The sequence below is a fragment of the Protopterus annectens genome, chromosome 5.part0 (assembly GCF_019279795.1).
Source record: "Protopterus annectens isolate FY-2018-M chromosome 5.part0, PAN1.0, whole genome shotgun sequence".
In the NCBI taxonomy this organism is placed as follows: Eukaryota; Metazoa; Chordata; order Ceratodontiformes; family Protopteridae; genus Protopterus; species Protopterus annectens.
The window spans coordinates 1,844,087,035-1,844,102,301 of NC_056735.1; the positions used below are offsets into that span (position 1 = coordinate 1,844,087,035).

Here is a 15,267-nt window from a genome sequence, read left to right on the forward strand (position 1 = left end):
ATTCTGTGCCAGGACACCTTGGAGGATATTTGTGTCAGAGATTTTCTAACTAGTTTATCTGCAGACTTTGTCAGCTAGAGGCCCTTGATGATGGCCTTCACTTTAGAGAAGCAGATCAAACACTGAGCGGCTCCAGCAATTAGCTTTCAGGAATTCTGTTTGGTGACTGGACTTTTGTTGAGGTAAACTCCCCTATCCTAACTTCTTGACTCTTGTATTTGAGTCTGCTGACTATCCAGCAGATGACATATTGGTTTATACCCAATTTCGTGAGTTTGTCTACATGCCCAAGTGGGATACTGTTTTGAATGCATGACCTGCCTTTAATGAAACCAAACTGGGTTGAATCCAGTGTCTGAAAGTTTCCTATGTCACAGTTTATCATTTCCATGATTCTTTCCATGGATCTGTATATGGAACCAGTACAGACTTGCAGGTCTGTAGTTACTAGGGTCATTAGCTGTCCCACCCTGGTGCAGGAGGGATGACTGTCAGTCCTCCATTCACTTGGCACAATCTGTCTGCAGACTATGGTTTAAGTATTGATTCTATAGAGGTCCTGATAAGTCGTGTTTCGTCCCATTAAGGAGGCATCCTAAGATATCAGGGGCAAATGGCAGTGTTCTTGACTATGTGGACTTGTTCCTTAGTCATAGGTGAAGGGAGTTATGGTTGCGGATATTTCCTGAGGGGTGTCTGGGGTGAGGGGGAGGTTATAATTGGAGCTATAATTTTGTCACAGTAGATTTGCTACATCTTCTGTCTTGGTGTAAGTGGCTCCATTTACAATTAATTTGGCACATTACTGTGCATTACCTTTGAGATTGCAGGCATAGCTGAAGAATGGCATGACTGACCTTGGAGGCTAGCTATACTTCGAATTTGGCTTGTACAGACTTAATTAGCCACTTTAGTTGCTTGTTTAGATCAGTGAGGGAGTTTTTATCTTTTTCACTTACTAATTTTTGCCAAGATTTTCTTCATTTTGTTATGCATCTATTTTATGTTGGGATTCCACCAAGGTGGCTTTTTGTGTGGGTGTGTGTTTGCTCTCTGCTTATTCTGCATAGGTACAGCTGTCTCTCTAGCCATTAATATGATTGTACCACATTTTTGTGAACACTTGCATTAGGCAGTGGTGTTTTCGAGGTTTTGGGAGGGCTATAATTTTTACAAGGGTGTCGCTTAATAGTAGGACATTTGCCTTAAACAGGAATTCCTAACATTCATCACCACAGAAAAAAGCTAGTGAAATCTTTAGTTTTTAATAAGTGACCAATATCCAATGCAAGCACATCTCAACTTGAATAAAATTCAAATGCAAACACAGATGAGCACAGAAAAAACTTGCAGTGCAAAAACACAAGAATTAGCTTCTCTAGCGCCTCTGCTGTTTTAGCCTTTACAGAGTAAATAAGAGTATGTAAGAATTCCTAACAGTTCAAGGGTTGGCTGGGGTCTGGGTTTTTATTTTAAAGGAGACCTCTTCATGGTTTGACTTGACCAGTGAGGACACTGCACCCCCCCATGTAATGTTCTCCCATGTTTGAGGACCAGATCAAGAATTTCGCACCCCAATGGGTGTGTGGACTAGCTGGTTAAGTGTGTGTTTACAAAGTCCAGGAATCTTTAGGCCTGCATGTTTGGGGGCCTTGTAGGATTCCCAGTTTATTGTAGAATAGCTGTTTGCCCATGAATCTGGTGTTGGGTTGAATGGGGAGCATCTCCACTCCAGTATGTCCTAAGTGAGTGTTATGGGTTTCTTGGTTCATAGAGTAGGATCTATAGCTTGCAAATATATGGTATGGGACTTTGCCTATGGTAACTTGGGTTTTAATGTAAATTGACACCTCCACTCTGTCCCACACATTTAGACTGGTTACTGGGCAGGAAAGAAGACTGTTGGTATTGAGCAGTAATTCCTTCAGATTTTTCTTGGACTGGTCTTGCTTTGTTGGAAGATCTATCCGGATGGCTGTGCCTAAAAGGCAGTATGAAGCAGACTAGGTTCTGGCCAATATTCGAAACCCTATAGGGGACAGCTACAGACCATCCCTAGCAAATCAGTGTGATATGTCAATCATGTCCTTCCAGGCTGACAAACAAGTCGTCCCTTCGAATGATACCACAATAAACCAGTTCTTTTCATATCTTCCTTTGAGAGGCTCTTGATGTAGTCCAGGGAGATGTCCTTCTATTCATTTGTTGCAGTATTCTTTACATGAGGGAGTCACCTGCCCAGGCGACCTGACGTCGGCCAGTATACCAAAGTCTTTTACTACTGAAAGGTGCGTGGTATGTCTCGCATATGCAGCTATTGAATGTAGGCCATAAGAGACATTCACGTCCACCATCCTCAGAACTTTTTTTGCTGTCAGTAGGATTGCCAGTCCTGGACATGGCTCTGATGCTGGAATTGAGTGTTTTGTCTAAGATGCGTGCCCCATTGGGGAACTTTTTGTCTTTTTTGTTGCTGAATTCCTTCTCCCTTGAGTTAATCATTCAAGAAAGGGAAGTGTGATTGTGGAAGACAGATTCCACACGGATGGTCACTGTGTCTTTTTTGTTCTTGGGCCAAACCACGACCACAGGAACTGTTCTATCTGCCAGTCGTTCATCCCAAAGACTCTTCGGAGCAGGCTTTTCTCCCTCACAATTTATTTAGAGAACAAACGCTTAAAAATCCTTGCCAAAAGTGCAATGGAGGGTTCTTCCAGCCTAACGACTGATCATTCCATGAAGTGGAATGCCAAAAGGTATAGGCCTGAAGCTTCAGCTGCACCTCTCCCCACGGATGTCTCTGCCAAGACACACATGGTAGCCCGGAGACTCATTCTGATCCAGATCCTCAGGCAGAGTCCGTTTTGCAGGCAGCCTTAGACCCAGATGACAGCATGTCCAGAGAGGCCTCACAGGCATCTGGTACAGATGTCCAGAGGGATCCCAGGCTCCTTCTGGAGGAAGGCCCTAGGGGAATCACTTAAATCCTTGAGGGGGAAGAAGTCTGTTCAGACATACTTGAATGCAGACCTATATCAGAACCTCCAACATTGTATCGAGTGGACGTGCCTGCTAAGAAAAACAAAAAAGCAAACTTATAGCCTTTCAAGACCTCCACAAAGAGTGGCAAAATTTTGCCCAAGGATTATTCAAGGCCTTCATATCCTTGAAGCCTTCTGCTGGGTCCCCTACTCCTTCCTCATCATGGCCTGCCTCTTCCCAAAAAAGGTCAGCCAACCTGATCAGAACTTTCCTCTGTCTGACTCCTTGCTCCTTGGCCTACTCCTCACAAATCCCCTTACCATTAGACTAGACTATTCCTCTCCTGAGGAAGAATCCAATGGAACAGACTCCCCTTTGGAGGAAATCTTCTTTGGAGAAACCCTTATAAAAATGAGAGACCACTTGAAGTGGGACAGCTCTCAAATGTCTGCTCAGAAGAGGTGCTACTACCTACTCCAGGTGGAAATCCCAGCCCTTCTGCTATCTCGCAGGTTATCCCTGCTTTTTTGGATGCCTTTTTCTCCACGTCCCAACATCCAGACTCCCAGCCTCCAGCTCCTAAGAAGCCAGACACATACTGTAAAGTTACTCAAGACTTCAATTTCCTCTTTAAGGCCCCTGTTGCTGATCCCAAAGTCATTTCTTTGGACTTCAACAAAGCTTTTGAAGTCCCTTCCTTCCACCTCTCTCCTTCCCTCTGATAGACAGCAGACAACTAGAAAGGTTGGGGGAAAATGCACTATTCAGCTACCCTAGCCTTTAGTGTTTTGGATTATCAAACCCCATATGACCAAGTATTCCTTGAAACTTGTCCAAATTATCAAAAATTGTCTCAATCATGCCTGACTCAGAAAACAAGGTTTTTGCCTTTTCCCTGTTTGCTGCACCCTCACAGGTAGCCCATCACTCCAGTAAATGCAGCTATGATGCTGTGGAGGCTTACTGTAAGCAGCTGCCTCTGCCTCATCATTGAGAAGGTTTGCATGGTTAAGGCATCAAACCCCCCCCCCCCCCATGAGGACATCAAGATGAAGCTCATGGATGCTCCCCTTGACAATTCCACATTATTTAGTCAGGCCTCTGCTAATCCTTTCAAAATCGCTGCAAGAAAAGAGTAAAGAATTAAACTACATCAAACACATGTCTCTCCTGTCCTCAAGTTCCACAGGAACTACCCCTGCAAGCAGGTATTTGTCTGCAGGCAAACCTGGCCCTCCCAATGTAAGTCCTGCAAGGTGAGCAGAAAGTTCAATACTACTCTGCTCCCCCCTCCACGCTTCTGCACAAGCAGCCTTTTCCTGACAAAGCAGGTTCTTCCTAACTCTTCAGGACTTCCTTGCTCCACACCTTTTTCCCTGCGCCTCTCCTTATCCCTTCAAGCCTGGGAAACCATCACACAAGATGCCTGTCTCTTGTACATCATAAAACATCATAAAATACAGATAATTCATGGCATGGCACACTGTTCCTCCCTTCAGGGGTATCCCACAGCCTCCTGCAGAACAGGTCCCCCTCTACCCACAGGTACTGGCGGACCTCCTGGAACAGGGAACCATTCAACCAGTGCTTACACATCAAAAGGGAACAGGCTTTTCCTCCTCCATTTTCCTAGTACCCAGAAAGGAAGGACCCTGGAGACCCAGAAAGGAAGGAGCCTGGAGACCCAGAAAGGAAGGAGCCTGGAGACCCAGAAAGGAAGGAGCCTGGAGACCCAGAAAGGAAGGAGCCTGGAGACCCAGAAAGGAAGGAGCCTGGAGACCCAGAAAGGAAGGACCCTGGAGACCCATTCTAGATCTCTCCTTCCTCAACACTTTCCTAAAGGTACCCTTCAAAATGCTAAACCTTCAGACCTTGTTTTCTCTGATCCTCCCATGGGCCTATCTGGCGTCCATAGATATCAGATGCCTACCTGCATATTCCCATTAATACCAAATTCAGGAAATTTCCTCTTTTCTCTGACATCCTGGCACTTAGTTGTAAGCCTCGTCTTGGTCTTTCTACAGCCCCAAGAGGTTTCACAAAATGCTTAGCCCAAGTAGTCGCATACTGCAGACTCATCTAATTCACATTTTCCCTTACCTGGGTAGCCTCATGTTCCAGGCAAATATCCCAAAGGATCTGCACAGGAACCTCCACTCAGCCATTGCTATTCTACAAAAATTAGGATTCACAATCGACTTCACAAAATCTGCCCCCGCCCCATCTCAAGACAATGTCTTTCTGGGGTGCAGATTCCAAACTTGACAGTTTCTGTTCCACCTCCAAAGGCGCAGGAGCTCTGCCAGACATTCTCAGACCTCCTTCCTGTGCAACTTTTGTCGGCAAGACAGTTTCTCAGGATCCTTGGACTGATGGCTTCCACCATTCCTATGCTGCCTGTAGCAAGGCATCAAATGAGGAAGTTTCAGAGTTCTCTGAAGATGTGGACATATTCCCACCCTGTAGAATTCCAAATTCTGCTCCTACCATGCCTGAAGGAGTTCCTATGGTGTATCCAACAAATGTTCCTCAATCTGGGACTTACCATCCACCCCTTGCCCCCAGGACAAGACCTCTGCACAGATGCTTCGGATTCAGGGTGGGGGGACGTGTTTGGTCCCAGTACAGTACAAGGGCAGTGGTCTCCCTCTCAGTTAAAAGATCACATAAATGTAAAATAAATGAAGGCACTTATTCTAACCCTCCAGTTCTTTCATACCGTTCTCAACCCAGGTTGCTTGAGAATCTACACAGACATGACTGTTCTCTGGTATGTGAACAAGTGGGGGGGGACCAGATCTTAACCTTCTGTGCAGACCAGCTTTACAGGTTTGAGAACTGGCCCTCCAACTTCAGAGTTCTCTGCAGGCGGTTTATATCCCCTCCAAACAGAACTCTGTGGCAGACACCATGAACAGATCCACAACACAGGCCCACGAATGGATGCTTCACAGGGATGTGTTTCTGTGGGGTTTTCCTCGGACTTTTTTTGCCTCCCCCATGAACAGACAACTTCCAAAATTCTGTGCCGGGGAACCTCTCCCCCTGGCATCGAAAGTTGACCCCCTTATCAATGTCCTGGAAGGTTTCTCTATGCATTCCCTCCCCTCCCACTCCTTCTGAAAGTGCTGCTGAAGATTCAGCAGGACAAACCAAAAATCTTGCTGTTGGCTCCCTATTGGTCAAGACAGCATTGATTTCCCCCTCCTCCTGCACCTAGCCAAGGGCAATCATCACAAGCTACCTCAGATAAGTGGACCTATTCGCACAACACACGGGCTCCCTCATCCACCCACACTTGGCAACTCTACAGCTGACCCTGTGGGTGATTAAAAGCCCTGATAACATTTTAGACTCCTATTCTCAAGAGCGCATGCTTAACGTCCTGCTGAAGGCCAGTAAACCCAATACCAGGAAATCTTACCTCTCCAAACTGAAAAGATTTTCAATATGGTGTCTTTCTTGTAACCTGGACACACTGTGGACCTCCCTTTGGTTCTTTCATACTCATGTGAGTTGCTCAATACTGATTTAGCTTTTTCATCTGTAAAAGCACAGACTTTTCTGTACGTCTGCCCCCCCATTTATCTTCTAGATTTGAGGCCAAACAGTTCCTCAAAGGTGTCCTCCACATTAGACCTCCCAGAAGGCCTCTGGCCCCACCCTGGGACTTCAACTTTGTGCTAGAGAAGCTGACCCTTGTACCCTTTGTGCCAGCCTCCTGTAGCTTCTTAAAACACTGCACCTGGATAACTGTCTTGCTGCTAGCTCTCACCTGTGCCAGAAGGGTCTAAGCTCCAGGTCCTGGTGGTGTCTTCCCCGCTTCCTGATTTTCCACAAAGACAGGGTCTCCCTTCGCACCAACCCCTCATTTTATGCCCAAAGTGCTTAAATTGTTTTTAAAGTGGGCTATCTACCTACCAACCTTTTTCCCTTTCCCCAAAACACTAGTGAGAAGATTTTGCACATACTGCACAGACAACTCCGGTTTTACCTTCACAAAACTAAACCTATTAGGAAATCAGACAACTGTTTTTCTCTCTCCATCCAAGGGCTCTGGGACTACCTGTGTCCAAACCATTTAACTGGATCTCTAAAACAATTTCCTCCTGCTATGCCTACCATTGCAAAACCCTTCCCTGCTCAGTCAAAGCTCACTCCACCAGGGCTTCGACCTCCTCTGGTGCCTTTCTCAAGGGTCTAGGCACGATCCTAGAGGCGGCTACCTGGACCTATGTCCACACCTTTACCAAATATTACAAGCTGGTTTCCATCTCCAGATTTAGGGCTGACTCCACCTCCCTCTCTATATGAGCTTTGGTACTGTCCCTTATGTAAAAAATACTGCAGCAAATTAATAGAAGAGCATAGAATAGTTGTGTAAGAACTTACCATAACGATAGATGTCCTCTTCTTTTCTCTGATGCAATGTTCTGTCCCACCCTCAACCCCCTTCTCATGATTCTTGGATGCCTTAACTTCCTATTCCTTGGACTCTGTACTCCTGGGGCTTAATTTCTGAGGATGGTGTGCTGCACATATGTTATGTCCTGCATCGGATAGATGTTCTTCATCTCGCATTGCTGCAGTCATAACCTGTGGCTAGTCCGCTGTCCTCGGTCGGCCCGAATACCAAAGTGTTAGGCTGGCGTCGGTCATGGTCGCTCAGATCTGACGTCAGTACGCCGTGGTACTAAAGCGCATGACCGACGCCATATCCTCAGTCTTTCTTGCCGCATGGTCCGAAGCAGAAGCAGCGTTTGCAAGTGCCGTCGCCCTGAAATTTTCGTATTCTGAGTTTCAGACCAAAGACCAAGTTGTTAAGTACCCGCTAGAATATTTTTGTCTTTTCTTGCCTCAGTTAAATCCGGATGTCAGAAAAAGTGAATAATTGTATTTCTTGTGGGAAACGGATACCTCATAGGGATTACCACTCTCTGTATTCCTTGCTTGGGGCCTGAACACGGTGTCGCTTTGTGCTAGATTTAATAAGCACACCATTAAACGCAGGTTAGATTGTGCTAGGCTCGTCTTCGGTAAGCGGTGTAACTACAATATGCCGTCGGATCCTCCGACGGCCGCTACCGCTAAGAAGCGTAAGGAAAAATCGTTAAAGTCCAAGCAGGATGAGTCGACGGGCGGTTCTTTAGAAACTACGGTGGAATCTGTAGATCCAGCCGAGGTTTCAGCTGAGTCTCAGGGGGAGCCTTTAATTTTGCAGGATGTGGCCTCTCAGGAGTCGGGTCAGGCTGAGGGGGTCTCTCAAGTCTCTGTAGTCCCGACTTTGCATAAGGTGGTTAGGCCTTCTACTTCTGTCTCTAAGGCATCTTCCAAGGTCCGGCCTGGTTTGTCTTCCTCTGGCGTCAGCCCTAGTTCTGCAAGTTCTGTACCAAAAAAGCATATGCTGAAAATGGCAGAGGATTTGATTACCTTAATCAGGGGTTCTATGCCCCCTCCAGATAAGAGGCCTAGGGTGGAGTTAGAGGTGGAAGGATTGGAGCATTCCTCAGATTACTCTGAGTCTTCGGCTGAAGACATTCAGGATTTTCCTCCTTATTCTGATTCAGATGCAGAGGATTCTAGTCCTTCTGCTTCCCCTCCAGAGGATTTCTCTTTTTCTGAAACCCTGCATTCCATGAGGGAGCATTTTAAGTGGGAAGGTCAGGATTTCTCAGATTCTCGAAAGAGACTTAGGGAGTTTTTGTTTTTACCACAGCATAGGCCTTTGGCTATACCCCCTGTTTTGGATGTTCAGGATGTTTTCTCTGAAGCTTCCCTTAATCCTGATTCTTTGCCTCCTGCCCCGGTCAAGCCAGACAGGTATTAGAGTGCCAGAGGCTCATAAATATTTGTATAAGAGCCCTAGAGCTGACCCGGAAACTATTAGCCAGGGACCTAAGGGTGTCAGGGCTTCTGTTGTAAAGAATCCAGTTCCTATGGATAAAGATTCTAGAGCTTTGGATAGGTGGGGTAAAAAAGTGTATACCTCTTCCACTCTAGCAATGAGGGCTTTGAATTGCCAGTTTCATATGCTGAAGTATCAGAATTTTCTCCTAAGTCAGTTAAAATCTAAGGTAGATGCTTTGGCAGAGGGCATTGAGTGTAAGGAATTGCAGGATTTAGTTCATGCCTCTGATCAGGTGGGTAAGCATTCTTTGCAGTGTGGTTTTGATGCTCTTCAGGCTTTTTCCAGGGTGGCTGCCACTGGGTCAGTTATTCGTAGGCACGCCTGGCTTAAGGATCAGAACTTGTCAGAGCATGTTAAAGCTCGAATTTTGGATGCCCCCCTTCAATCTGAAGTTCTGTTTGGTTCTCCTGTGGAGTCAGTTTTGAAGAAAATGGAAGACAAAGCTAAGTCTATGCAGACAGTTAAGGATTTTTTTACAGGTGCAGCCCCCTAAGTTTAGCAGAAATTTGGCCTACTAAGGGATGGGCTTATCCTTCTGATTTACAGTCTAGGGGCAGATCTAGACGTGGTAGGGGCAGAGCTCATGCTCAGGGTTCTTTCAGGCCCAGGACGTGGAGTTCCCCGGCACAATCTTCAGGTGAGGGCAGGGGGTCAGCCTTTTCGTAAACAGACCCAATGACCTGTATCTCCAGCTGCCAGATCCCTCCTGTCTGGCAGCTCCTCTGGGAGGAAAGTTGGCACTTTTCAGGCAAAATTGGCTTTTAGTCACTCAGGACAAATGGGTGTTGGACATTATAAACCGAGGCTACAAGTTTTATTTTCACACCTTGCCTCCTTTCAAAGGTATGCCAGACGTTCCTCCTCAGCAAAAGTTGGAGGCTCACAAACAGATTTCTTTGCTTTTAAAAATGGGGGCTATCCAGGGGGTCCCTCCGTCAGAAGTGGGCCTAGGATTTTATTCTCGCCTGTTTTTGGTACCAAAGAAAGAAACACTTGGAGGCCAATTCTGGACTTGTCTATTCTCAACACATACCTGGACATTCCCAAATTCAAGATGTTAACTTTGCAACAGCTTCTGCCTCTGCTAGGCAAAGATCACTGGATGGTAACTCTGGATCTCAGAGGCTTATCTTCACATTCCTATCAGGCCCAGCTGCAGGAGGTTCCTGCGCTGGCTGGCACTTTTCATTATCAGTTCTCTGCATTGCCCTTTGGCTTATCTACTGCCCAGGGTGTTCACAAAAGTCCTGGCTCCGGTGATAGCCTTCTTAAGACTAAGGAATACAAATTTATCCTTATTTGGACGATTGCCTGATTCTTGCTCAAGACAAAGTCAAGTTACTTCACCATCTTCAGTATGTTATGACAGTGTTAAGGTGCCTAGGGTATTCTGTGAACGAAACAAAGTCCAGTCTAGTACCCTCTCAGGACATGTGCTTTCTGGGTGTGAGACTGAACACAGCTTCTCAGATGGCGTTTTTGACCCCGGACAAACAAACAAATCTTGCCCTTTACTTCCAGCAATTATCTCTACGGTCCAGGCTGACTGCAAAGACAGTCCTTCAGGCCTTGGGGTTCATGGCATCTTGTATTCTGGTGCTTCCCAATGCCAAACTGCATATGAGGAAGCTACAATGGTATCTCAAAAGCATATGGACTCAACACTGCCACGATTTGGACACTGTCATTCAGATAATACCTTGCATCCAAAGGGAATTCTTGTGGTGGGCTCAGGAATGTCACCTAAACAAGGGACTCTCTGTGACCCGACCAGAGGAGAGTCAGGTCTTAACGACAGATGCCTCAGACATGGCTTGGGGAGCACACTTCAATGGGAAATGGGTTCAAGACACGTGGCCTCCCAGACTACAACATTTGCATATCAACATGAAGGAGATGTTAGCAGTCCAATTTGCCCTGATGGCCTTCAAGGATCTACTTCAACCAGGACAGGTGTTGATTCAAACAGACAACACAACAGTCATGTGGTACATCAACAAGCAAGGGGGAACCCATTCGTACCCTCTTTGCAGACAAGCTATGATTTTGTGGGAGACTGCTCTGTTTGCACCTCACTCTTCAGGCAAGGTTTCTGCCAGGAGCACAGAACTCCTTCGCAGATGTTTTGAGCAGACAGATGTTGGATCCCCACGAGTGGAAATTGGATCCTCATGTATTTCAGCAGTTGACGGTGGCTTGGGGAACTCCAGACATAGATCTGTTCGCTTCTCCACTAAATTTCCAGCTGCCAAAGTTTTGCACAAAGCTGTTTCACCCAAAAGCTTGGAAAGTGGATGCTCCATCATTCAGTTGGAACAACCTTCACGTCTATGCCTTTTCTCCTCTGCCTCTTCTTCCCAAGGTGCTCTTGAAGGTCAGACAGGACAAGCCTTGCATGATTCTAATAGCTCCAGATTGGCCACGTCAGCACTGGTACCCTCTGCTGAGGAGTCTAGTACAGGAGCCTCCTTGGCCTTTGCCATCAGTTCCACACCTTTTGTCCCAGGCAAGCAATCATTTCCGCAATGTCAGGATCCAGTCCCTGCATCTGACAGCTTGGCATATTCTGTTTTAGACCCTGGGGGGGGTCGCAGCTTCCTCAACAAGTTTTGAATGTCATTTTGGAGGCCAGACGGCCTAGTACCAGGAAAGTGTATGCTGATAAATGGAGGAGATTTTTTCTTTGGAGCAAAACAAAGAGCTTTGATGTCTCTGTGCCTAATTTGAGTGTTTCACTTCAGTATCTTACAGAATTATTAGACAAGGGTTTGTCTTTCTCCTCTGTAAAAGGTCATGCTGCAGCCATTTCTGCTCACTATGACTGTGACCCACCTTTATTCTCTCACCCTTTGTTTAAGCAATTTCTTAGAGGGGCGAAAAACATAAGACCCCCACGTAGAGCTCCTACTCCTTCCTGGGATCTCAATTTTGTGTTGGAAAAGCTCACTTTGCCTCCTTTTGAACCTGCAGCTACTAGAACCTGCAGCTACTACGGAGTTGAAGTTTTTGTCTTGGAAGACTGCTTTTTTGTTGGCCATTACGTCTGCTAGAAGGGTATCTGAATTACAGGCTCTGATGGCAGTTGAACCCTTCTTGATATTTCATAAGGATAAGGTCTCCTTGCGTACTAACCCTACTTTTATGCCTAAGGTTGTTTCTAATGTGGCATTAAACCAATCTATTCATTTGCCTACATTTTATGCTGATCCCCAAAATAAAGGGGAAAAAATGTTGCACTCTTTGGATATTCACAGGCAGTTACGTTATTATTTGAGCAGAACCAAAGGGTTTAGGCAGTCTCAACAGTTGTTTATTTCTTTTGCTTTGGGTTCTCAGGGGAAACCTGTTTCAAAACAAACTATTTCTAATTGGATTGGCCATTGTATTGCCTTTTGTTATTCTCATCATGGTAAGGAGGTTCCGGCTGGAATCAGACCTCATTCCACTAGGGCGACTGCCACTTCTACTGCTTTTTTAAGGGGAGTAGCTACTAAAGATATTTTGGAGGCAGCTACTTGGAGTTCAGTGCACACTTTTTCTAAACATTACCATCTCCCTCTTTATTCCAAATCTAGGGCTGGGTTTGCCACTGCAGTTTTACAGGGCATGATAGCAGCTCCCAATGCTTTATGATTTTGCCAGCCTCCCTTTACCTTTGCTTTGGGATTCTACCCACAGGTTATGACTGCAGCAATGTGAGATGAAGAACATAGTACAGTTTTGTACCTACCATAAATGTAGATGTTCGAAGATCCACATTGCTGCAGTCCAATTTACCCTCCCTCCTTCCCCTCTGTAGTTTGGGGTGGTTGTGTGGTTTGTGGTGTTTATATTGTTTCTACATGGGTGATTGGGTGTTTTTCCATTTTTGGCTATGGCCTTTCTTTTTAAGGCCTTCTGACATCTGGGGCAAGAAAGACTGAGGATATGGCGTCGGTCATGCGCTTTAGTACCACGGCGTACTGACGTCAGATCTGAGCGACCATGACCGACGCCAGCCTAACACTTTGGTATTCGGGCCGACCGAGGACAGCGGACTACCCACAGGTTATGACTGCAGCAATGTGGATCTTCGAACATCTACATTTATAGTAGGTACAAAACTGTACTTTTCCTACATGAGACATACCACGCACATTTTAGTAGTGAAAGACTTTGGTATACTGGCCGGGTTGCCTGGGCAGGCAACTCCCTCATGTAAAGAATACTGCAAACAAAGAAGAGAAAGGCATACATCATTATGGTAAGTCCTTGCATAACTAATTCTATATATCAAGATATTTACACCCACAGTGAATATGATGGAGTCATTCTGGTAGTATGCAGTAATGTGTTTGGGTGTGTTCATGTGCATCTCCTGCAGGTTGAGATGTGGATTGCTGTGTACACTCTAAAGAAAAAGTGTGGGTGTCACTCATGACTCTGAACTATTGCTTCAAAGGGATGACTGTGAGTACCTTTGGAACTTTGCCAGAGACATTGTTGCAGTGAAGGTTAAAGGAGGGAGTCGCTAATGCTTTGGAATGATAGTTCTACATTCAACAATGGCCAGACAGGAGAATGGATTCCAACATTTTAACTTGCTAAGTATTTTGGTATCCACTGGTTACCTTTACTGGAAGATTGGCCTTTGTACAGCTGATTGGGATTCATTTCAGTATTAAAAAGAGCTTTCTTCAAACTTTTTTCACCCTGTCCACTAATGTGAGGAAGAATAAAGACCTAATAAAAATCCAAGTGTTAACATTAATATACCAGGCTGTTTTAGAGAGTAGCAGGATTAGATGGGAAGGGGAACTAGTCTGTGGAGTTGCATTATATCTGGCAGTCTGATTATTACCACAATCAGTACCATTTCATAAATCAATGTGGCCATGTCTGTGATTAGAATGTAAAAGGCTTATTAGCCTTGAGATGGTCACTCGAGGACCTCATCACTGCCGGTGGCTTGATATTAAGTGGTAAGAACCCATAATACATCCAGTTTTATCTGGATATTGGGAGATTGGGGAGGGGACAGAGTTTTCTTTTTGTTTTTTGCCTGACCAGGAGATGACAAACTCTAACAAATTTTCTGTTTAGATAAAAATCAGAAGTTTAAAGAAGTGAAGAAGGCTACAGAGGCACCTCGGCAATTAAAACGCAACTTATCCAAGTAAGTGTCAAGTTTTCTTTTTATATATTTATTGAACTGAGAGCATTTTTTTCAGTGTCTCGACTCATGGATTTTCTTCCTGTCTGGTACTAATCTATGAATTTTGCTGCTGCTACTTGAGTATTTCTGCTAATACCTTGCTGCTTCGGGTGTGAGGTATTTGAAGTAATATTTGTGGCTGTGTTAGCAGTTGCAACCTTTTAGAACCTCCAATAATCTGGCTGTGTGCTAATGGCTCCATTATGTATTACAAATAACCTGCATTCTTTTTGAGAAACTTTCATGTTTAAGGTTTAACCGTAATAAGAATGAAATCACCAAGCAGCACTCGAATAACCAGTAATCCAGAAACGGTGCAGTAGGTGAAAGCCACAGAGAAGGAACGGATGAGATGAGAAATTTTAATTTATAAAACCGCTTTCACTTCCAACAACACTCGTAATAAGAAACTTTGATAAATAGAAAAATTGATATTTCTTTAGGAAAATATAAAGAGTTTAGTTGGGAAAATTAAGTACCTGGGAGTAATTATAAAACCTAGTTGGACTGAGTTGGCAACAGCCAGTTATAAATATTTAATAAATACAATAGAAAAAGTTGCGAATATTTGGAATAAAATGTTTTTCACAATTGAAGACAGACTGACTTTGATAAAAATGATTATACTACCAAATTCTTTCCCTCATACGGTCATTGATAGTCACGTTTTTGGAAGGAAGTGCAAATAAACTCTTTTTATCCTCAAAAACCAAGAATAGCATTTGACTGGCATGTTAAAAGTTGTCAAGATGGTGGAATTGGTTTTGCTAACATCAAATTATATGCCAGATTATCTTAAATTTAGTAAGCCATTGGTTAAATTCTACATATACCTCAAACTGGAAGAGCATTCATAAATCAATCTTAATATCGATTTAATATTCCAGAAATTTACTCGCAAATGTTTACAAAATGTATTTGATAATAAAGGATTAGTGTTTTTATCAGAAAATATCCTACTTCACTCCTCTTAGTAATAAGATAGAAATAACATTAAATATGGATTCAAAGATCATTCCTAAGATATTGGATTTTCTTCTAGTATAGAAGAAAGTAAGTAATTTTTGTCAATTTATAAGATTTTGAGATCTGAATATATGGTCTTTGATGTGTTATTGGGACTACTCAAAGAAATATTTTCAGATGTTAAGAGAAGTTTTAAAATCTGTAAGTAACACAATCT

At 44.3% G+C, this 15,267-nt stretch overlaps 1 protein-coding gene across 1 annotated transcript in view; it reads left to right on the forward strand.

The window, feature by feature from the left end:
• The window catches only part of CKAP2 (cytoskeleton associated protein 2), a 741,255-nt gene that overhangs the window by 70,737 nt on the left and 655,251 nt on the right, over nt 1–15,267 (forward strand). Inside the window, exon 2 of the mRNA XM_044071663.1 lies at nt 13,973–14,045. Coding sequence (XP_043927598.1) covers nt 13,973–14,045 — 73 coding nt within the window. The remainder of the gene's footprint in view (nt 1–13,972; nt 14,046–15,267) is intronic.